Below are 24,006 nucleotides of genomic sequence, written 5' to 3'. Positions count from 1 at the left end.
AGTTCTTAATCCTTTTAGGGTCACCAAAATCCTTACCGAGTCTCATTCCAAAAAATCATATATATACTCCAAATTTTGCAGAAAACCATGGGCCAATTTCCAATGTGCAACCACCGAAGTCAGGCCTCAAATATACATTTATCATCACAGGTAAAACAGGTAGTTTTGGCCTCAGGCCCAATGGCCCCATGAGAATAATGAAGAGATGCTACTTTCCTTAGGCTCTGATTCACAGGTGCCTTCCCTGTATCCTGCTCCAATAGCACCTGACTACAGATGGCTTTTAAATGATCATCTTAAGGTATTCACATTCGTGAATGAGTTAGAATGACTTGTTTTTTATAAGATTTTTAAAAAAGATTTTATTTATTTATTTGAGAGAGAGAGGGAAAGAGAGAGAAAGAGAAAGAGAAAGAGAAAGAGAAAGAGAAAGAGAAAGAGAAAGAGAAAGAGAGAGACAGAACAAATGGGGGAGAGGGGCAGAGGGAGAGGAAGAAGCAGAAGCAGGCTCCCTGCTGAGCAGGGAGTCTGATGTGGGACTCGATCCCAGGACCCTGGAATCATGACCTGAGCCAAAGGCTGACACTAAACTGACTGAACCACCCAGGGGCCCTAAGATTTTGTTTTTTTTTTAAGTTATCTCCACACTCAACATGAGGCTAGATACAACCCCAAGATCAAGTCTCATGCTCTACCAACTAAGCCAGCCAGGTGCCTCTGGAATGACCTTTACCTGATCAGACCAATAGGACTTCACTGAAAGTGGTACATCTGGTATTTGCACTACCCCCACCTTTGAGGGAGTAGTTCCTTTACACTGTTGATTGACAATAATTTAAAAGGAAAAGTTTATTTAGTCAACACTCAAAAATACTTATACACAAAGATAATGTAAGTAAAGATGTAGATACACATGAAGTAGAGATTAAGGAATAATTATAACTAAAAAGCTAATAGAAAAGAAATAAAACATTAAAAAAATATTTAATTAATTCAAAAGAAGGCAAGGGGGGGGTGCCTGACTGGCTCAGTCGGTTAAGTGTTCAACTCTTGATCTCCACTCAGGTCTTGATCTCAGGGTCTTATTGATCTCAGAGTCATGAGTTCAAGCCCCTTGTTGGGGCTGGGTGTGGAGCCTACTTAAAACAACAACAAAAAACAAACAAACAAAAGAAGGAAGGAAATAAAGAAAAAAACAGGTCATATTAAAAAAGAACAAATAGAACAATGGTAGACTAAAACCCAACTATATTAGTAATTACTTTAAATGTAATTAAAAGATACAGACTGTTGGCCGAGATAATAAAAAATAAGACCAAATTATATATTCTCTAAGAAATACACTTTTAAGTATACAGATACAAAAGTTTAAAAGGAAAGGGTTGAAAACACTATCGTTTCCCCACTACACCAAATTGCCATCAGCCATAAGTCAGGTGACTGTTTGCCAGAAGATCTGTCCTATTTACCTATTTTTGGACAACACCACACTACCTCCATCTCTTTCTTAGCTGTCTAGATCCTTCGGGTTTTCATATAAATTTTAAAGCTTGTCAATACTAACTCCCCCTTCCACCACCCTACAAAACAAAACAAAATTTGCTGGGATTTTGATTGGGATAAATTTGGAGAGAAAATCATATAGAGTCTTCTAATCCATGAACATTATGTATATTCCTCCATTTATTTAGGGCCTTATTTTTAAGCAACATTTTAGTTTTTAGTATAGAGGTCTTACAAGACTTTTGTTAGACGTATTCCTAGGTATTTAATATTTTGATGCTATCACAAATAGTATCTTCTAATTTTCATTTTCTAATTATTGTTAGCATGTAGACATATAACTGCTTTTTTAAAATACTGATTTTATATGTATTCAGCACACTTGCTAAATTCACTATTAACTGTAATTATAGATTTGTTTGGATTTTTTTTTTTTAAGATTTTTTATTTATTTATTTGGCAGAGATAGAGACAGCCAGCGAGAGAGGGAACACAAGCAGGGGGAGTGGGAGAGGAAGAAGCAGGCTCATAGAGGAGGAGCCTGATGTGGGGCTCGAACCCGGAACGCCGGGATCACGCCCTGAGCCGAAGGCAGACGCTTTAACCGCTGTGCCACCCAGGCGCCCCTGGATTTTTTTTACAGACACAATCACATCAACTTTTTTTTTTTAAGATTTTATTTATTTATTCGACAGAGATAGAGACAGCCAGCGAGAGAGGGAACACAAGCAGGGGGAGTGGGAGAGAAAGAAGCAGGCTCATAGCAGAAGAGCCTGATGTGGGGCTCAATCCCACAACGCCGGGATCACGCCCTGAGCCGAAGGCAGACGCTTAACTGCTGTGCCACCCAGGCGCCCCCAATCACATCAACTTTTAACAAATGACAGTTACTTCTTCCTTTTCAAATTTTGTATGTCCTTTTTTTTTTTTTTTTTTTTTTTTTTTTTTTTTGCTTTATTATACTGTCCAAGACCTCCACTATGATGTTGAATAAAAGTGGTAATAGTGGCCATCTCTGTCTTGTTCTCAATCTCGGGGGAAAAAAAAATCAATATTTCACTACTAAGTATAATCTGGCTATAGGTTGTTTGTAGATATCCTTTATTAGATTGAGGGAATTACTTTTATTCCTAGTTTATCAAAAGTTTTTTTCATAACCAGATATTGAGTTTTATCAAAAATTTTTTGTTATTTATTAAGATAATCGTATCATTTTATTCTATTTTGTTCATGTGATGAATAACATTTGATTTTCAAATACCAAACTAACCTTGCTCCTGAAATAAATCCCACTTAGTAATGATGTATATCATTTTTTCCTACTTCCAGATTGATTTGCTAACATTTTGTTTAAGACTTTTGTGTCTCTGCTCAACAGATATTTGCTTCTGATTTTCCTTTATTATAATGTCAAGTTTTGTTATCAAGACTATACTGGACTCTTAAAATGAGTTGGAAGGACACCTGGGTGGCTCAGTAAAATTAAGCTTCCAAATCTTGATTTCAGCTCAGGTCATGATCTTGGGGTTGTGAAATCAAGCCCCCTGTCAGGCTCTGCATTGGGTGTTCAGCCTGCTTGAGGTTCTCTCTCTCCCGCTGTCCCCATCCCCCACTCTTGCTCTTTCTCTCAAAAAAAAAAAAAAATTTTAAATGAGTTGGAAAGTGTTCCCTTATTTTTAATTTGCTGGAAAAATTTTTGTAAGACTGGTATTTATTCTATAAATGTTTGGAATTTTTTGTAAAAAGGTTTTTAATTATGGATTTCATTTTGCTAACAAATACAAAATTATTGTTTTTTTTGAGTCAGTCTTAAAAATTTACATTTTAAATGTACTGCTTAAAATAAATAAATAAGTAAATAAATGCTTGATTTCTAAGCACTAGAGTTTTTTTAGCTATCTTTTCGTTATTGATTTTTAGCTTATCTTACGTTGGTCAAAATAAAACTTTTGAATTGTTTCAATCCTTTGGAAATTATTCATATTTGTTCTATGATCTGTTTGATACCATGTATATTCTTTGCATAAACAAAAAGTTGTTGGGAATATAAATATTCTAGATTAGACTAGTTGTATTCAAATCTTCTAAATCCTACAGCTCATTTTCTAATAAATACAGGGAAAGGTGTGTTAAAAATCTTCAAGTCTGGGGCGCCTGGGTGGCACAGCGGTTAGGCGTCTGCCTTCGGCTCAGGGCGTGATCCCGGCATTCTGGGATCGAGCCCCACATCAGGCTCCTCCGCTATGAGCCTGCTTCTTCCTCTCCCACTCCCCCTGCTTGTGTTCCCTCTCTCGCTGGCTGTCTCTGTCTCTGTCAAATAAATAAATAAATAAAATCTTTAAAAAAAAAAAAAAGAAAAAAAGAAAATCTTTAAAAAAAAAAAATCTTCAAGTCTGTGAATTCATCTAGTTCTCCTTTGAGGCAGTCAATAATTTTTGCTTTATGTTTTTTAAAGTTATGTTACTAGTCGCATGTAGATTTATGGATTATTCTGTCTTCCTGTTGCTTCCTGTTCCTTTTAATATTATAAAATATCCATACATATCTCTAGTAACACTTCTTTCTTTAACACCTACTTTGTCTGATAATAATACTATTGTTATCAGGTTACTTTTGGTTGGTGTTTGCATAGTATAGCAAAATTGGTGCTGGATCAACCACAATTCATATGAGGGGAGTAGAAAAGAATCCCAATCCTTATGCTATGTATAAAAATTAATTCAAGATACAAACATGAATAGTAAAGAAATAAATCCAAAAGAAAACATAGAAGAATAGCTTCATGACCTTGCTGTAAGAAAAGATTTCTTAAGCGGAACACAAACAACACTGGTCATGAATTGGACTTCATGAAAATTAAGAACCTTTATTATCAAAAGACACCATTAGGGACTTCTGTTTATGGCCAAAATAAAGTAACAGGGACTAGATTTATTCTCCCACTTCAAACAACCAAAAATCTAGGCAAAACACAGAAGTGTACGAGAAACGGTTAACTATGTAGGTATTGCAGCCTTCAGCCAGGCTAGATTAGCCATCAGCTAACCAACGCCCAGCTGTGACTGAGCCTTGTCAAGATCAGCAGATATGTCTAACTGAACTCCAAATGACCCCGGTTGTTTGAACAATTAATACTTACTACTATATGGGGGGGAAAAGGACACCCATTAAGACAGTAAAAAGGCAAATCACAAATTGTGAGGGTGTACTTGCAATATATCTACTCTACTCAAGAAAGGATTTGTGTCTAAGTAAATAACTCCTACCAATCAAGAGAAGCAACCCAATTAAAAACTGGTCAAAAACTTGACGAGGAAATACCAAAATGGCTGATAAGCATATAAAAAGTTTTCCACCATCATTAGTCAAGAGGGAAATGGGGGGACATGAGGAAAAGGTGTAACCAAGCATGAACCAAAGACAGAGCAATCAGATGCACGAGCAGGAATGTAAACTGGTACAACCATNATGGAAAATTTGTTTGGCTTTATCTATTAAAACTAAACATACAGGTGCCCAATGATTCAGCATATATATATGACCAGTGAAAATGAGAACTTAGGTCCCCAAAAGACATGTAAAAGAATGTTCACTGCAGCCTATATTCATAATAACCCAAACTGGAAACAACCCAAATATCCAAAAGTAGAATGGATATTCTCACAAACGAGTAATACACAACAATAAGAATGAACAGTTTAGAGCTACACACAATATGGGTTAATACTACAAAACAATTCCACACCACAGAAATCACACACCAAAGAATATACATCATATGATACTACTTATATAAGGTTCCAAGAGCACGTAAAATAACTCTATGATTACAGAAATCAGAAAAGAGGTTATCATTGTGGGGAGACAATGAACTAGGGAAAGCGTAAGGAAAATTTATGAGGTGAAGATGTTCTGAATATTATTAATCTGTGTGGAGGTTACATGGGTGTGTAGGTATGTGTATGTGTATAAATTTGAGTCGTACATTTGAGATTTGTGTCTTTTATTTATATTAAAAATGAACTTCAGTTAAAAAATAAAATGGAAAAAATTCTGAAAAAAATTCTATGAAGGTAAGGGGTTGGGGAAAATAGGGTGTCTCATACATTGCTGGTGGGAGAGTTAACTATGATAGATACTTGGCAATCAGCCATTAATACTACAAATACACATGTATCTGGGGTGCCCAGGAGGCTCAGTCAGTTAAGCTTCTGACTCTTGACTGAAGCTCAGGTCATGGTCTCGGGGTCATGGGATTGAGTCTCAAATCAGGCTCTGTGTCAACAGGAAGTCTGCTCAGGATTCTCTTCCTCTCCCCCTCCCTCTGCCCCTCTCTGCCATGCTCTCTCCATTGCTCTCTCTAACAAATAAATCTTAAAAAACAACAAAAAACAAAAAATAAAAAACAAAAACAAATACACATATTATCTTCTGACTCAGCAAATCCACTTCTAGGAATCCATCCTCAGGAATACCTGCATATGTGTAAAATGTATGTACAGGACAATAATGGCAAATTTTTATTAGTAAAAGACTGGTAAGAACTTAAGTATCTGACAATAGGAAATTGGCTTAAAAAAAAAAAAAAACCCTGTGGGACACCTAAGGATTCTACACATTCTTGAAGAATGAGGAAGCTAGTTATGCATTAATATCTCCAAGTATATCACTTGGCTAAAAAAAGCAAAGTGTAGAATAGTGTCAAAAAGGAAAAAAAGAAAAGACTATTATCTCACGTGCTATATACAAATGAAGTATCTCTGGAAGGATAAAATGGGTTGTCTCTGGGAAGGAGAACCATTTAGTTAGGAGACAAAGACAAAAGACTTATCGTTAATAAATAATATAAATAACAAATCTTTTTGAAAACCACATGAATATAGGGTACTACTTATTTAAAAATATAATTTAAAGAAATTCTGAAGTAAAAAAGTTATAAAAGAAGAGACTTCAGAATTAAGAGTGTAGAAATTTTAAGATTTTGGTACACGCTCTTGTTTATTATTTGTAAGTATACTTGTTTGAAATAAGCATGGAGAATGCAAGCAGTTTTAAGGAACTTACCCATACTGTGTTGTTGTCAAAACTGCTCCTCTCTTTTCCTTTTCAAGTTTTAACTTTTTCTTTCTTTCGATATTGGCCAGAGTTGGGTAGTTTCTAAGAAACAATAAAAGTCAATTATAAAAGGGCTTTTAGAGTACAAATTTAATTATGCAATCAAGCAATTACTGCATTTAGCAATTTTTGTTTAATTAATGACCAATACAATAAATCATTTTAAATCTTTAATTCTTTCTAGAATTTTTTTTAAGGGAAATAAGTAGCCTATGCCAATGCTACTCAAAATGTAAACCAGCTGTCAGTCTACAAACTTTGCTACCAGTCTATGTGCAGGTTAAGGAGCTTACACTAGAAACTGAATTAAATATCATAAAATGTGCTCAAACTGATACAGTTCATTTACTTGCCATGTACCCATAAATGCTATTTTAAAAAAGTAAGTCTATGCAACTACTTATGCAAATACATACTAGGTACACCCAAAGCTACCAAAATGAGGAAGAAAAAGGTCTCAAAAAAGGTAGTCTGGTAGAAGGATGAGAAAAAGCACACAAATAACTAAAACAAAGGTCAAAACATAATAAAAATACCCCAAAGAGTAAAAACACGAGGTGGGAGGAAAAGATCATATCTAGCTGGAGAAATCCAGAAATCCAGAAAGATGAAAGAAGCTGGTCTTACATGGTGTTGATAAATAGAAATTAGGTGGAAAAGCTTCAGTGTTCTAAGTAGAGCAAACAATGCAAACAAGCCAAGGCCTCAGAAGGTGTCAAGATATCCAGGGAATGGCAAGTGGTTCGTTATGTATGGTTACAAGCAAGGGAGGCCACGGCCATTAAATAATGTGCCTTGAATACCAGATTAGAAATTTTATATTTAATTCAGTGGCAATGGGGAGCCACTGAAAATTAAGAACAGGGAGAGATATGTACAAGGCAGTGATTAAGATTAAATCTGACGACAGCATGCAAGGTGAATTGCTCTGACAAAGCTTTCTTTCTTCTTCGGCCCAGTTGTGCGGAGATGCGAGCACCAAACTCTGGTGGTGAAGGGAACGGATCCTAGGAGTATAAGAAAGTACGAAGGGAGGGGAAACATAGACAGCCCGCTACCACTCAGCTTGGCTAGTCATCAGAGTAAATTTTAAGAAATACCAACAAATTGCATTCTGCCATTGTTTCTAGGACATTGTCCCCCCGCTTCTTTTTTTCTTTTTTTTAACATCTGCATCACTGACTTGAATGGCATAGACAATATGAAACCTTTAGGTTGGCCACACTGGAAGATAAGCATGGAAATGACATTGAGTAAGTGGTGAAATAATTAGAAAAAAAGGCAATGAATTTCAATGAGGACAGTGCCAAGCATTCCAGCCAAGATCTATCCAGCCAAGAAAAGTAAACTCCATAAATAAAAGATGATGAATGTACAAGCTATAAATAAACATAAGAGGGAAAGATCAAGGTCATAGGAGATAAAAATCTGACAGCCAGTCAGCACCATATGACTGGACTTCTGGAAAGCAAACATCATCTAAGGTTATGTGAAATGGAGTCTGGCACACGTACAAGTGTGAAACCTTCCTCTCGCAGAACTCAAAAGTGGTCAGAAACTCTCAGGGCACTGTGTCCAGCTTTGTGCTTCTAAACTGAAAAGGAATGTTAAGGAAAAATAAAACTTGGATGGGATTCAGAAGAGACTCAAAGATGATTAACAGGCTGAAAACTAAAACCTCTGAGGAAAGATGAAAGGAACTGGAACTATTTGCAGCCTCTAAAAGAGGAAGAGAAGTGACAATAAATGCTCTTACAGAAAGGATGGTAGCCAGCTGGTCTCAATCTGAAGACAGAAATATGCAGAAGCAGAAATGGTGAGAAAAACAGTGATGACTTTCACAGGCCCCACGCTGTCTAGGCATATAACTCACAGCTACTCAACACCCTTCACGTCTCCGAAACGCACTTATTCTTACTACTAGGGTCTCTTCAACATTTTTCTTCTGAGTATTGCAGACCCTTAACGTATTGAGCCATATGCTGAACAATAAAGATTTCGTACTCCAGTGCACCGTGTACAAGCGAGCAGATGCTACCTAAGTGCTTCCCAATGGAAAAAATGTAAACGTTTGTTATGGCAAGTGGATTTTTCGTGAGATCTAAGAAAGAATTCCTTAAACAAGATATTAAGGATGCTGTGCAAACTCCTTTGGTGGAAGTCTTTTAAAACAGCTCACTTTCTCTTTCTGGCAGATCAAAGTATCACTTCCTGAAAGTTACGGGATTTTTCAATAGCCCTTGCAAAGCTAGAAGATGCCACTTTTCAGTGCTTAAAGTAAAACCCTCTTCCAAAATGTATACCATTCTTATTTACACAGAACCTAGAGACTAAAAACTAGGAAAAACAAAGGCACTAGAAAGCAAATGATCCAAAAAAAAAAAAAAAAAGGAAACCAGAAACACAAAACCATGTTACACATACAAAAAAAAAAAAATCAGAAAGCCCCCTCCAGCAACATAATACTGAAATACAAGAATAAGGAGAAGTCTGGAGCTTTGATACATGAAAAACCAAAACACAGTTAAGATTCCTAAAGTACACTTGAAATAAATCCAAAGACTGTTAAGAAAAAAATCATATACTGTCTGAGGTTACACAATTACAAAATACAGACAAAACTTAGTCTGGTGTCTCCTGTTAGAGAATACCCGGGTATGATGAACTTACAAAGCATGTGACAAGTGCTATTTTCAGAGTTGGTTTCTCTGCTTTTACCTGCTAAAATCACTTTTTCACTATACTTCCACCTTTCCCCAATACTCCACGAGGAAATGGCCCTGAAACCATATGTCCTTTCTCTTTCTCCTCCTTTCATGTCTTCCCTACCCTTTGCCCTCCCCTTGCCTAAGCCTTAAGTATGCAGTGACAATCCTTAAGCACTGCAATCGATAAAATGGGCAAAACTGTGCCACCTGTGATCCTAGAACCATCATTTTGGTTACATTATACTCTGACTCTTTGCCGCTCAAATCACCACCCACTTACCGACTTTTCCCCTAAACCTATTCTCTATAATAACACAATCCCTCTTTATTGGCATTGACCCACAACTGTTTCAACACAAGCCATACCACTGTATTTTTATTTCAAAGTCTTTCTGAACTTCAAAAAGACATAGCATGTTTTAGAAGCCGACCCCCCTCTGTTGGAATTCTGAAAGAAATGGAGATACAGTTTAAAAGGATCCCCTCAGCACCACAGTAACTACTGAAACGAAGATCACAAAACTACTCCACCTAGTGGACCCACAATCTACTGTAAACTATGTTTCAGTGTTTCTAGCCAACTTCTGCTGTTTTCTATAATGCCCAATCACACAGCATTTGTACCTCACAGGTCAGGAATTAAGAAAGAATCACTTCTGGCGGGGTGAGGTGGGGTAAGGGGCGGGTTGAAAGCTGTTAGTAGAAAGACTTAAAGTTTTTAATTAAACACAGTGGGCATCCCTGGATTTGGATAGATAAAGGAATAAGAGCAAAGATGTGCCTCCTTTAAAGACAAAGAACAACATACCAAGCAAATCTTTAGCATTTTCTTCCAACTCTAAAATTCTTGCTATATGAAAGTCTTTTACAAGGTTTTCTAACACAGCAATTACATAAAGATCTTATCTTTCCTGCATGTTAAAGAATACAGTGCCTTCCTCAGAGAGAATGTGGCCCTCAAAAGAAAATTCAAGACAGAAGGACTATCCTGCCACATCAACATGAAATTTATTCTTTTCAGGCCTTCAAATGACATTTTTTAAAAATTGAGAATGATAGAAATTTAGAAAGTAAATAGTTTTTTAAAAACTGCTAGTGGAGAAAATGTTAATGTATTCTTGAGAAATCTATCAAATGTGCCAAAAGAGAAATGTTTCCCATACTTTTTATTAATAAAGTACATTTATAGAAATAATGTATGAGCATGTTATAGCAAAAGAACTTCAGAAACAAGATATGGAATAACCTCAGATGAATTAGCAAGTGCCAAGCGATAATTTCAGAACACTGTATTAACAAGGCCACATCACAGGTACGAATGAACTTCATCCCAAATTGTCATCCTCACCCAATTTCCTCATTCTCTTTAAACATCTCTAAATTTCACAAATCTGTAATTTCATTTATTCACTTCAAAGGTTTTGCCCATTCCTCTTCCAAGACATTTCTGTCCACTATCATAGTATACCTTCAGTCTACATTCTAGAAACTAGAACTACACTCTATCCTATTCCCTGTGCCCTCACCTATCTTACATAAAAATCATCAGTTAGCATATTAAACACTTGTTCAATTTTATCCTTTATTCAAGATAGACCTGCTTCCAAAAACCACTTACAAGTTTTGAAATACAATGAGCTTTAAACTTCGCCACCAACCACTGACGCAAACACTACTACCTGCCTGTTCTCTCCTCTTCCTTAACAATTTCATCTGTGGATGTTCTACCGACTCTGTTGTCACCAAGGTGGTCAAGCAACCCACTTGTAGCCAATGAGAGCTACGTAGAAGTCTCCTAGTTGGATCTAAAAAATAAAGCTATTGTTGTCCCAGTGAAAAGAGGAAAATTCAGCTTTGTGTGCCTTTTGCCTTTTTCTCATCATCCTACCTGGAATGAAGGCATAATACATGGATATGCAGGAACCTTCTAGTGGACATGAAGATGAAAGCTACCTACTAAGAAGCAACAAGCAAGAAAATGTGCCTGATGGTACCGCTAAGTGGCAACAGTAGCCCTGGACTTTTTTTCTACCCAGGAAAAATAGCCCTCTTTGTGCTAAGCTAGGGTAGTAAGGTCGCTGTTCCATTTGCTGAAACAGGATCCTAACCGATGTAAGCACCACTGTATTCTAGCCATCCTCTTTCAGCTGAACGCTGTCCAAGCCCTACTAGGCACATCTTGATTTAAAAACTTGCCTCCTAAAAGCAGTTTCTTATAAAATTAACCATATGCTTCTTATAAAGTTATACTTATTATATGACAAAACAATCCCACTTCCAGGTATTTACCCAAATAAAAAAAAAAAAAGAATATAAACAAAACAAAAACCTGTATCATCAATGTTTACAAAGACTTCACTCATACTTGCCAAATATGGGTAACATCCCAAACGTCCCTCAATTGGGAAATAAATGAACAAACTGTGGTACATCCATATAATGGAACAGAATAGCAACAGAAAGGAACAAACTACTGCTACATAAATGAATCTCGAATGCACTACGCTAAGTCAAAGAGTCAGACTCAAAAAGCCACACACTGAATGATTCCAGTTACATCATGTTCTGCAAAGATAGGAATATAGGAGCAGGAAAAAGATCAGTGGTTGTCAGGGATTAGAGCTGGGGGTAGAAGTTGACCACAAAGGGCATGAGGGAATTTTGGGGGTTTAATGAACAGTCCTATACCTTGATTGTGGCAGCGATTACATGACAATATACATCTGTTGAAACTACATATTAAAAAGGATGAATTTCACTGTATGTACAACATACCTTAAAATAAATGGGGAGGATGGGTGGATGGGCACTATACCTCCTACAAGAGGTCTTGCAAAACAAATTTGGAAGCCCTGCCTTCCAAAGATTCCAAGTACCCCCTGACCAGACATTATTATACCTGCATGGCTAAAATTAAACCTTCAGTTGTCTGTGGTCTCATGGCCATCTCACATATATTTATCTTATATCTCATATTAGGGTAAGAGTCTTAAAGGCAAGACGAGTAGACACTCGTGTCTACTCCTATATGTTTTTGGTGACCTCAGCCATATATAATAAAACCCTTGCCTTTTCAAATACCAAATGTTTACCTCTAATTTTTAAGCTAAACGATTGTCAAGAAGTTAGCCAAAGGTATCATAATGTATATTAACATAAGGTATCATAACAAACATATCATAATTTACATTAACATAATATAAATTCAAAGGTTACTAAGATTTCTCGCTAACATCAGAAAATCAAACTAGCCTTCTACCAGAGCCTTTACACTTGCTACCTAAGCGGGTTTTTGTCTTCAAATGTTAATATACCTTAAGTTTCTCTAGCCAGTGGAAATTTTTTCCTTTAAAGCACTTTTTACACAAAACCACAAGAGGGCATAGTTCATATTCACATAGGGAAAGCTACTCTAGAAAGTAATGCATTCAAACACAGATCAATTTGGTTTGTCCAGTGATGGTCTGTCCTATGTGGTAAGAATTTAATGTTCAAAACCACAGCAGTTTAAGTACCATTAGCTATTATTACTGATTTCCAACCACAATTATTAGCCAGATCAACACACTTTTACCCAATTTCTCTAAAAAAAAAAAAAAAAACAGGTGAGATGCCTGGGTGGCTCAGTCGGTTAAGCATCTGCCCTCGGCTCAGTTGATGATCCCAGGAGTCCCGCATTGGGCTCCATGCTCAGCAGGAAGCCTGCTTCTCCCTCTGCCTGACGCTCCCCCTGCCTGTGTGCGCTGGCACTCCCTCTCTCTGACAAATAAATAAATAAAATCTTTTAAATAAATAAATGAATAAACAAACTGGGTAGGGAGGTGAGGACAGAAAGGGATGACAGAAGAAGGTAAAGGGAGTATGGGATGGGAGGTCTCAACTAGTGCCATACCAGGCAGAGGTGACAGTGAGAGCTGGATAGAATGGAGGTTATAATAAAGAGGAGTATGCCCAAGGGCACCTGGCTGGCTCAGTCGGTAGAGCACGTGACTCTTGATCAAGGTTTTGAGTTCAAGCCCCACACTGGGTGTAGAGATGACTTAAAAATTAAAACAAAAACAAAAACTAAAAAAACTTATAGAAAGATGAGTATGCCCAGCTTTAAGATTTCCAGGCAAAAAGTCCAGAATATTAGATCCAGACTGTGATCAGGAAAGGGAGTGGCTAAAATTGCATGGAGGTGAAGGACAGCAGAAATCTGAATATAAGCTATGAGTCTCAAAAAGTCAGGGGAATTCAAAGTATACACCCTGCTGTGGGAGCATCTGATATGCCAATGGCAGGTGGCAAAGGCAACTGCAATCCACTACAACCCATCTTGTTACGAATCACTGGGGAGGGTGTTAGAACTGCAGACAGCTGTGTAGACAGATGGCAGGAAATTCAAAGAAGGGTGAAGGAGCAATCATCTGCGTCCACATCAAGAAGGCCTTACTTGTCATAAAATCAAATAGTCACTTTTTGTTCTTGTTTTACTTCACCTTTCCACAACAAACTACACTATTACTACTAACCACATCTTCCTTCTTGAAATCCTGCCCTCTAATGGCTTCCATGACATCTCATATTCCTAAGTTTTCTTCTACCTCTCCAGCTCTCACTTGGCAGTCTTACTGGTTTTTACTCTGTTAGGCCGTCTTCTCCTTTTACTCTATCCTTTCTCTCTGGGGGGAATGTGTTTACATTTGTAACTTCATGATTTAAAAATATATATCTCCAGCCCAGTCTGGTCCAAGACCCAATGTCTATGCAACATCTTCAAATAAATATCTCAGAATGTCCTCATGCTCAACAATGTCCAAAATCAATACGTCCAAACCCTCTTCCAGGATTTACTGTTCACAGGGGCTCATATCAGGAACCCGAAAGTCTCCGCAAAACCTCTTTCCTCTTCAACCTCTTATCATTCAATCCCCAAATAGTGCCCACTTACCTCCCAAATGTTTTATATCCACCTAGTTCTTTCTGTCCATATCACTGCCATCTATTAAAAACTTCTATCATCTCTTACCTATACTCAAGTTCCTTGAACATGCCAATCCATCTGGATACTACTCCCTGCCTCCCCTCATCTTTTCCTAGTTAGATCTGAGTTCAGCTCAACCTCCCTTTGCCAAGGAACACTGCACTCCTCCAGACTACATGCTGAGAAGGAGGGAAGGACTGTGAGAGAGTGAAATAGCTAGACTTGTAGAACAGAGTCATTGAAAATGGTGACCATTATTAATAGTGTCTAATTTTCCCAGAGCTCATGATTCAATTTATACAGCCACTAGAGATAAGAGAACCAAGGCTGGCAAATCAGAAACTCATCTCAGACGTTTCTTACTGACTTAAGTGAACTCAAAACTTGTAAGATTCAACAACTAAGTTTAGTTAACTTCCTAGCTGCTTTATAATCTATGCTGTCTTGCAGCCATTGTCATCCTCCTCAAAAGAATTAAACACTTATAAAAGGGCCTGGCACCAATGAGCTGCACTAACTTCCAACTGATCAAAGTCAGGGCTAAGTAGCAAGGGGAACAGGTTAGTGTTTTAGCAGTTACGTCACTTCCATCCCATCTAGCAGGATACAATCTTCGACCCTGTCAGCATCCGCTCTTCGAACACTATCAGACAGGAAATGGAGTTAATTCTTCTTGTTTTAATATTCCTCTGTGTAAAATAATAAAAAGATATAACCTATTGATAAAAACAAAGAAGCAAAGCAAAAACAAAACAAAGCAAAATAACCATATACTTAGGGAGCTGTGAGGAGAAAAAATTGTATCTATAAAGAAGCCAGCTAAAGGGAGCAAGGTGCTTCGATAGGCCATGCTTCAGAATTCTTCCCTAAGTCAAACCACGTCATGGTCCTAACTAAGTTTGACCATGCAACTGGAGAAGCTCCCTTTGTGCTGAGACTGGGTCTTCCTACCCTGCGCCACTTCACAGAAATTCAATCAACAAATCTCCACATGCTAAATTCCAGGCACAGTGCAAAGTGCAGCAGAACCAAAGATGTGCCAGACTCGGGATAACTATGCTATAATGTAACAGACGCTACTGCGGTGTGCTCACAAGCTACATTGTCCCAAATGAGGGAGTCAATAGTGCCTTAGCGGAGGCGGTCCCTGGATTGGCAGCCAGTCCACCCGCTGATACAACAACTCTGTAACTAAGGAAAATGTTTAGATCAGCTGACATCTTTTTCCTACCAAGATTTTCTCTCAATAAAAAAAGTAATGTATCAATTGACATTCTGATACAAGTTCCTTATCTCATCACAGACTAGCACTCTGGCAGCACTGAGCTAAAGAAAATGAAAATGAAGAAGAGTGATAAACCAGGTGACATTTGAGACAGATCTTCCAAGATCATAAGATTCTGCCAAGGAGGGGCGCCTGGGTGGCACAGCGGTTGAGCGTCTGCCTTCGGCTCAGGGTGTGATCCCGGCGTCATGGGATCGAGCCCCACATCAGGCTCCTCCGCTATGAGCCTGCTTCTTCCTCTCCCACTCCCCCTGCTTGTGTTCCCTCTCTCGCTGGCTGTCTCTATCTCTGTCGAATAAAAAAAATAAAAAAATAAAAAAAGATTCTGCCAAGGAGATAAAGAGAAAAAGGCATTCTAGTATACTCTACTCCAGGTGGCCTAAACTCCTTCATTTGTTAGCCTTAGATGTGACTGAAATCTATTAAATCCACCAAGTCCACGCTGACTGGCTAGACCTACTTGCCTAAAAACTAAATTCTTCTGATTGCGCCTTCACCCTCATCCATCTCTGCACACAGTGTTCATAACTCATACTTACATGCACATTGACTAAATTCTGTGTGTTCTCAGCTGGTTCTAAAACTTTTTGTTACAGAATTACCTCCATAGCTTTCAAGGGCAGTCACTAACTTTTTCACCTAACAGTATAACATCTGCCACAACACTACACATGTAAGCAGATTTAAACTAAAAACTTAAGATACCATAGATGGACCTAGAGGGAATTATGGTAAGTGGAGTAAGCCAGAAAGAGAAAGACAAATACCATATGATCTCACTTATATGTGGAATCTGAAAAATAAAACAAATTAAATAATAAACGAAAAGCAGAGTCAAACCTATAGACACAGAGAACAAACTCATGGTTGCTAGAGGGGAGGTGGGTGGAGGGATGGGAAAATGGGTGAAGGGGAGTGGGAGACACAGGCTTCCAGTTATGGAATGACTAAGTCACGGGGATAAAAGGTACAGCATAGGGATACAGACAGTCAATGGTATTATAATAGTGTTGTGACAGAAGGCAGCTACACTTGGGATGAGCACGGCATAACGTATATACTTACTGAATTACTACACTGCATACCCGAAACCAATATGACATTGTGTGCCAACTATACTCAAATATTAAAAAAAACAAAAACACGTATTTTAAGAGGTTTAAAAGGGAGACAGTGAGTGCTAAATAAAAGCATTAAGATACCCTAAGGTGTATTTCATTGGTACATCTACTCACAACCTCACATTGTGCCCATGGCACATATTAACAAACTAATAAAACATGCCATGTCATGTTTTATTGTTTCTTAGGCATCTGATCAAGCTTATCTCACTCACATATCCAAGACTTCGAGGATGATGATGGTGGTAATAAATACCCATAATTTTACTAACATCCTCTTTCTATAATGTCAGTGCGGTCTCAAATTATTCGTTACACATTAAAATGTTGAATTTAAAAATAAACTAAAAAATTAAGTTGAACAAAGCAAAAATTTGACCTGCCCGTCAAAAGAGTTTTAAGTATCTTTCTTGACCTCAGAAGATAACTGTCCCCTTTTTCATCTCAGGCTCTCCTCATTTTTAATTCCACAAAAACACCATCCGACTTAAAAATGCATCTGATCATTCTCATAGTTCTGCCTAGTTTCGGCTGCTGGATGAGCTGTCATATTTCCTCCGAGAAGACAGTAGAAGTGTCCTACTGGGATTTTTCATGAGTCTATTCTAGCTAGACATCTATTAAACTTTCTTCCCTAATAAGCATAAAGACACAAGTCACATGGCAAGGCTCAAATTTCTTAGACACTACTCACAGGAAAGAATTCCTGGTCTTTTTTTAATTAAGGATAAACCCATGTATCATTGCTCTACTTCCTCTAACTAGCATACTACAGTCATTCAACAGATTTTTGTTGGGGGGGGAAAAAATCAAAAGAAAAACACAGCAAAGTATTTTTTTAATAGGAGCACCCACTCATTACTGCCTGAGCACTGAACATCTAACATAGGTGGCATGTACTAGCTTCCCTCAAAGAGTAGAGTACGGTCCCATTATGACATTATTTACAAAGAGTTCCTATTAGGTCTTCTCAAAACTTATTCAATAACCACCTCGTATAATATAGCTCACAGCCCCATTCCCTAGTACCATCATTATAGTGGAATTCAACGAATCGAAACTACCCTAATAAAAATTGTCAGCTTATTTTTAAACCATCAAGTAACAATCTCAAATTCACTATACACCAACTCTGAAGAACAGCAAAATTAGGACTAGTCATTTTCAGAGGAATATTTGCAATGTTAAAAAACGCCGTATTTCCTTTTTCAAATTACTCATTAGGGCCAGGATGGGCATTATTTGGAAGTACTCAGCCTTGCCACAGTACAAGAAAGTCATTTCACTAGTTCTGAACTCTTGACTCACTTCCTTCTTTCTTCCCTCCATCTTGCAATCTCCTCTGGAGTGTCTAACTTGATCTTCTTCATACCAGGAGCATGCATCTAGGGAGAAAAAGCCTGCTGAACATCAGGAAGCATATCGTATGTGTTGGTTTTTGTTTTTGTTTTTAACTTTTTGTTTTTTAAAGTAGGCTCCATGTCCACATGGGGCTTGAACTCACAACCCTGAGATCAAGAGTCACATGCTATTCCGACTGAACCAGCCAGGCGCCCTCATATTGTATGTTTCTGACTAAATTGCCAGTATCATGGAGGATAATGGAGACTCTGTACTCGACATTAAATTTACTAGCAGAGACAATTTTAAAACAAAGTAAGCGGGTTTTACCTATCCGTTATTATGACTTCTCCCTTAAAGGAAAAGGAGTGATTTTTGTGTGCTTAGATTACTGCTACTGATAAAGAAAAAAGGAGTAACATAACTTTGATTACAAAGTAGGTATGTGACCATTTCTCAACTGACATCAAATACCCAAATGAATGACCTCCCAAGCAAAACTGATTAAGGCAGCTAAAGAAATACTGAATACACAGAATGATTTGAAGCAGCACAGTGGAGTAAAACAAGTATAGAATTTATGGTCAAGAAACTCAAGTGCAAGAATCAGTTCTAAGGTCCTGGGCAAGTCATTTTTTTTTCATCTATTAACTGTGGCCAATATTTATCTACTTCACACAGTGGTTTGTGAGGATAAAATTGAATAATACAAAGTACTCCATGAATGTTACTTATTATTAGGCTAGGTAAATGAAGAGCTGTGAGATAACAAATCGATGAAATAAAAAAAGCATGAATTAAAAAAAAAAAACCCACCCAAGAACTTACATTTCTCCAATGAAACTGGACAATCTTCTCATGTGCACTAAAAGAACAATCTACTTCAGGACACTGCAAAAGTTTGGAAAAAAAAGACCATTCAATGTTTTCCATACTAAATTTACCCTACCACTACATATTCAGACATAATCTGGTTGAATTTCATAGTTATCCCATTTATGTGGTGTCATCATTCCATACTTGTGTCAATAGCGAAACAAACAGCACTCCAAAACAGGATTGTATTTAAAGAGGAATGACATTCTCAAAGCATATTGAACAGTAATATATATCACTTACTTCTCTACTTAGTAAATGCATGACATCGGCAATGCTATCAAATTGTCTTAATTCCTAAAGTTGAAGGGGCGTTCCTAATAACTGAAAAGAACCTTTCCAAATTAAGAACATTCTGATTAAATATTTTTTAAAAGTACTTAATGCGGTCCAGACCATCCTTAGAGAGTGATGGGCCATGGCAAATTACAGTGTGATTAATCGGTCAAGGGCAGCCTTAAAGAGGAAAAAACACAAAAAGGTGCATAGAGGAACTGGAGGTGAGGCCCAGCACTCTTACAAAGCAAGAGGTGCACACACACAGCTGTCAGACCTCCCTTCTTTGCTGCCATCTTGCCTCTTCCTGAAGCAGTGGGCTCCCCACCCCCAAACCATAAATTTAAGCAAAAAAGCTCAGAATTTCTACCAAATATACCCATTTTGTTAAATAAATTTCAGGGCAACCAAGAAAAACCTACTTTAGTATGTTCGGACATGTGTTTATCATACTTTTCTTGATTTTTAAAACCACGATCACAGGTATCACAAAAACAATGAAAAACTGGTTCTTTTCTTTTCTGCAAACAAAAACAGAGAGGCATTAGGCTTTTGATAAAAAATGTTTAATCAATAATAAAAATATAACTATCCGTCCAGTGTTATATACTTTGATTTTTCATATAACCCCTGTATGTGGGAGAAACTTCTGAATACATTTCTAATGAAGAGATAATTCTGTTATCCCTTATTTTATTTTTAAAAAATACATTAGGAAAAGCAGGCATGATAGAGAAATTTCAAATCTGAAAAGAGCTAATATAATCTGTGAGTAGATTTCAAATTGGTAATCTAATTAAGAGTACAGCATATGTCAAAATGATCTAATAATCAATATTGATGGTAAAAACAGCATTTCAACTTTTAGGGAAAAAAACTATATCAAATTTTTTTAAACCCCAAAAAGGAAAAAAAGAATCATTTAGTAAAGGTCTGTTATTTGCTCCAAATTTGCTATTTTTACGCTTAAACATAAAACAAAAAAGATTACTACAATGATAAGACTATATAGGAAATGCTATCCCATTGTTTAATGTTGGGATTATGTTAATAAATACATTATACATACACAATATTTTCTTAGTATTAGCTACAGTTTCCATGCCAAAATGAAGGATACTAAATTTCATGCTGCAGACTTTATGCAACTCATTCTAAAATAATGACATTACTTTTTTTAAAGATTTTAAGTAATCTCTACACCCAATGTGGGGCTCAAACTTACAACCCCAAGATCAAGAGTCACAGGCTCTACCAACTGAGCCACCCAGGCACCCTGATATTTATACACCTTAAAACAGGCCAGATTTATAAGATTCATCAGAATAAAAGAAGCCTGGGACCTGGGTGGTTCAGTTGGTTAAGCAACCAGGACTCTTGATTTCGGCTCAGGTTATGATCTCAGGGTCTTGAGACAGAGCCCCAGTCTGTTCAGTGCTCAGTGGGGAGTCAGCTTGAGATTTTCTCTTCCTCTGCCCCTTCCCCCTGTGCACATATGTGCATGAGCTCTCTCTCTCTCCCCCCTACTTTCTAAAATAAATAAATAAATCTTAAAAAAAAAAAAAAGGAATAAAGGAAGCCTATTTTAAGATTTGGTTTCTGGGGCGCCTGGGTGACACAGCGGTTAAGCGTCTGCCTTCAGCTCAGGGCGTGATCCCAGCGTTATGGGATCGAGCCCCACATCAGGCTCCTCTGCTATGAGCCTGCTTCTTCCTCTCCCACTCCCCCTGCTTGTGTTCCCTCATTCGCTGGCTGTCTCTATCCTGTCGAATAAGTAAATAAAATCTTTAAAAAAAAAAAAAAAAAAGATTTGGTTTCTGAAGCATAATCAAGAGTTGACCCTGATTTAAAAAAATAACTTTTTTTCATAAAAATGATAAATATCCACTACTGAAGAGAACTGAAGCATTACAATGAATTAAGATAAACAAATAATAAATAACAATAACACACAAAAAAGCCCTGTCTGAACAATTTCAGACATTACTTCAGGCACAGCAGATAAACTAATTATAAACTATTTTAAATTAACATTAAATTTTAATTGAATTTGACACAAGAAAAACTGCTGCAAATGCTTTTTTTCATCACAGAAATATTTGTTCCTAAAAGATCCGTGTCAAAAAGAAAAAGTACATAAAAAATAAAAGGTTTGAGTCATTGTAATTTGTTCTTAACTCCATGCTTTCAATTTTACAAGAGAAAAAGTTTGGACTTCTGTTCTTCTCCCTATATTCCATCCTTCCTGTCTCAATTTGCTAATGTACATGTACACATATATACATATACATATTTTTTAGTTCACCAAGGTTTAATAACATTTACATTTACTAGTAATCATAATTCTCAATCATATTTATTCATGAAAATATACTGAAATGGATTGAATGTTTTCTTTTCTTTTTTTTTTTAAATTTATTTGAAAGAGAGTGAGTGACAGAGAGAGCACAAGCAGGGGGAGCAGCAGGCAGAGGGAGAAGCAGGCTCCCCTGCTGAGCAGGGAGCCCAACGCGGGGCTTGATCCCAGGACTCTGGGATCACAACCTGCGCCAAAGGTAGTCGCTTAACCAACTGAGCCACCCAGGTGCCCCTGAATGTTTTCTTTTTCTACAATTTCTCCGTTTATTTCTCAAAAAGATTTCGCTTAAAGTTTTTACTTAAAGCTAAGATCCTTAAAGATCCTATTATCGCAAGGCCTGTGTCAATAATGGATGCAAAACATCGAGACCGTTATGATAGAAACACAAGGCATGACACAGTGACACAGGGACCCAAGTGTCACATTCAAGAATATCTTTAAAAATACCTTTTTTTTCTGTTTCCTACTGGGAGGGAAGTTGACATCAGTGAACTTTCGATCATATTTTCGTGGAAAATAAGGATGTTTAACTAAAAAACAAAAAGAAATCCATAAATATTTGCAACTACACAATTTTTAAATTTTTATTTGCCCTAACATGTCAAAAATACTTGAGTAAAAACTACCTCTTCTAAGAAGAAAAGTAGTTCAAACAAATTAACAAAGATTAAGACTAGTCTACCAAATAAATATTTTTCAAATGAATTCATAATTGGTAAGATTAAATGTCCATACATGCTTTAGGTGTCAAAGTAAAAAAAGGAACAGCCACTTTAACCTGATGAAATTTCTTGTAGTTTTTTCAAACATTAGAAATGTAAACAGTGAAATCCCAATATAGTGCTTTCAGCATCAATTTTACACAGAACCTTGTGATCTATATTTTCTCTCAAATTCTTTCCTTTCTTAGTGCCATGACCCCACTCTGAAACCCTTATCTTTCACCTAGATTACTATGACAGCCTCCCCCATTGTCTTCCAGTTCCTGAGCCCTCTCTTTCAACAGACCCTGCATATTGACACCACAAAAATAATCCTCCACTGGTCACAATCCTGCTGGAAAAATCTACGAATGGCTTCACAGAGTCCTTCAATGAGATCTCAGTTTATTTTCTCATCCTACTCTTCCCCCCCGTACCCTCCACTTACTTTGCTTCAATCATACGAGAACAGCACAATTCTCAAAACTCACCCTGTACTCACACCACTTTGCCCCTACCTAAATGGTATTTCTTCTTAAATCCTAAACATCTCCCAAAACACTTCTTCCAAAAGCTTTCCCCAACTTCCTCTACACTCTGAAACCACCTTTCATATGCCTCCATCACCAGTTATGCTGTGCTGATTGACATTTATAAACCCATCTGATCTGACTTAGAACTGTCTTAGGCACATTCCTATTCCCGGCATTTGGCACACAGTAAACACTGATTTGAATTCAAGTTGATGTAAATTAAATCTTATGCAGAGTTGGAGAATGGTTTCAAGTGAACAATCTCGTGGCTTTAAATATGATCTACATGCTGATGACACCCAAATTCACAGCTCCAGCCACAAATCTCCCCTGGAGAGTACGAACTAACAGCCTATTCAGTATCTCTATTTTACATAAACATATTCCAAACTCTACTCCTCGTCTTCCTTCCAAATCTGTTCCACTCCCATCTTTCTGCTTGTTTGGCAAAAAACTTTAAGTTATTCTTGTCTCAGCTTTACCTCACACCTTATATCCGATTGTTCAGCAAATCAGGTTGGCCCTACCCTACCTTCTAAATAGATCTAAAATCCAACACTTCTCATTATGTCCTGGGCTCCACCCTGGTGGAAGTCCCCAATATCTCTCGCTTGGATAACTGCAATAGCTTCTTAATTCGTTTCCCTTTAAATCAACTCCCATCAGTAGCCACATTAATCCTTCTAAAATATAAATCAAATCATGTCACTCCTCTGCATTACCCTTATCACAGGAGTAAAAAGTCAAAGTTCCATCATCTACAAGGCCCCAGCAGGTCTGCCCTCTTCCCCAGTCTTCTACAATTCTACCCCAGACTCCACCCTCTCTAGCCACACTGGCTCGGGTTCTGATCTATAGCTCCTGCCTCAAGGTCTTTGCACTTGCAGTTGATTCTGCTTGCATCCCTATTTCCCCAGATATATCCACAGCTCTGATCCCTCACCTCCCTGAGGTCTTTGCCAGAATGTCACTTTCTTTATGACTGACACTGACATTTAAAACTGCACTATCTATCATTCTTCTTTGCTTTATCTCTCTCCATAAAACTCATTGCCTTGTAATACACGCTGCTTTATTCTGTCTTCCTCCACCAGCAAATAAATGTAAAGCTCCACAAAGATAGGGATTTTTGTATGTTTCGTTCACTGCTATATTCCTAGTTCCTTGTGCATCGTTGGAATCAATAAATAACTGCTGAACTGACTGAACAGACGGGGGGGGG

At 37.4% G+C, this 24,006-nt stretch overlaps 1 protein-coding gene across 2 annotated transcripts in view; it reads right to left on the bottom strand.

The window, feature by feature from the left end:
• Nucleotides 1-24,006, bottom strand: part of NUFIP1 (nuclear FMR1 interacting protein 1) — a 42,981-nt gene that overhangs the window by 18,351 nt on the left and 624 nt on the right. For both annotated transcript variants that reach the window (XM_008706826.2, XM_040622991.1), the window contains exons 2-6: nucleotides 21,998-22,080; nucleotides 19,614-19,712; nucleotides 18,868-18,930; nucleotides 18,007-18,083; nucleotides 6,568-6,660 (exon numbers count right to left, since the gene is read on the bottom strand). In XM_008706826.2, the coding sequence (XP_008705048.1) occupies nucleotides 6,568-6,660; nucleotides 18,007-18,083; nucleotides 18,868-18,930; nucleotides 19,614-19,712; nucleotides 21,998-22,080 (415 nt within the window). The remainder of the gene's footprint in view (nucleotides 1-6,567; nucleotides 6,661-18,006; nucleotides 18,084-18,867; nucleotides 18,931-19,613; nucleotides 19,713-21,997; nucleotides 22,081-24,006) is intronic.

Source organism: Ursus maritimus, unplaced genomic scaffold, assembly GCF_017311325.1.
Source record: "Ursus maritimus isolate PB19 unplaced genomic scaffold, ASM1731132v1 scaffold_10, whole genome shotgun sequence".
NCBI lineage: Eukaryota > Metazoa > Chordata > Mammalia > Carnivora > Ursidae > Ursus > Ursus maritimus.
The sequence above is the reverse complement of the archived record's forward strand: the minus strand, read 5'-3'. Positions and strand labels throughout refer to the sequence as shown.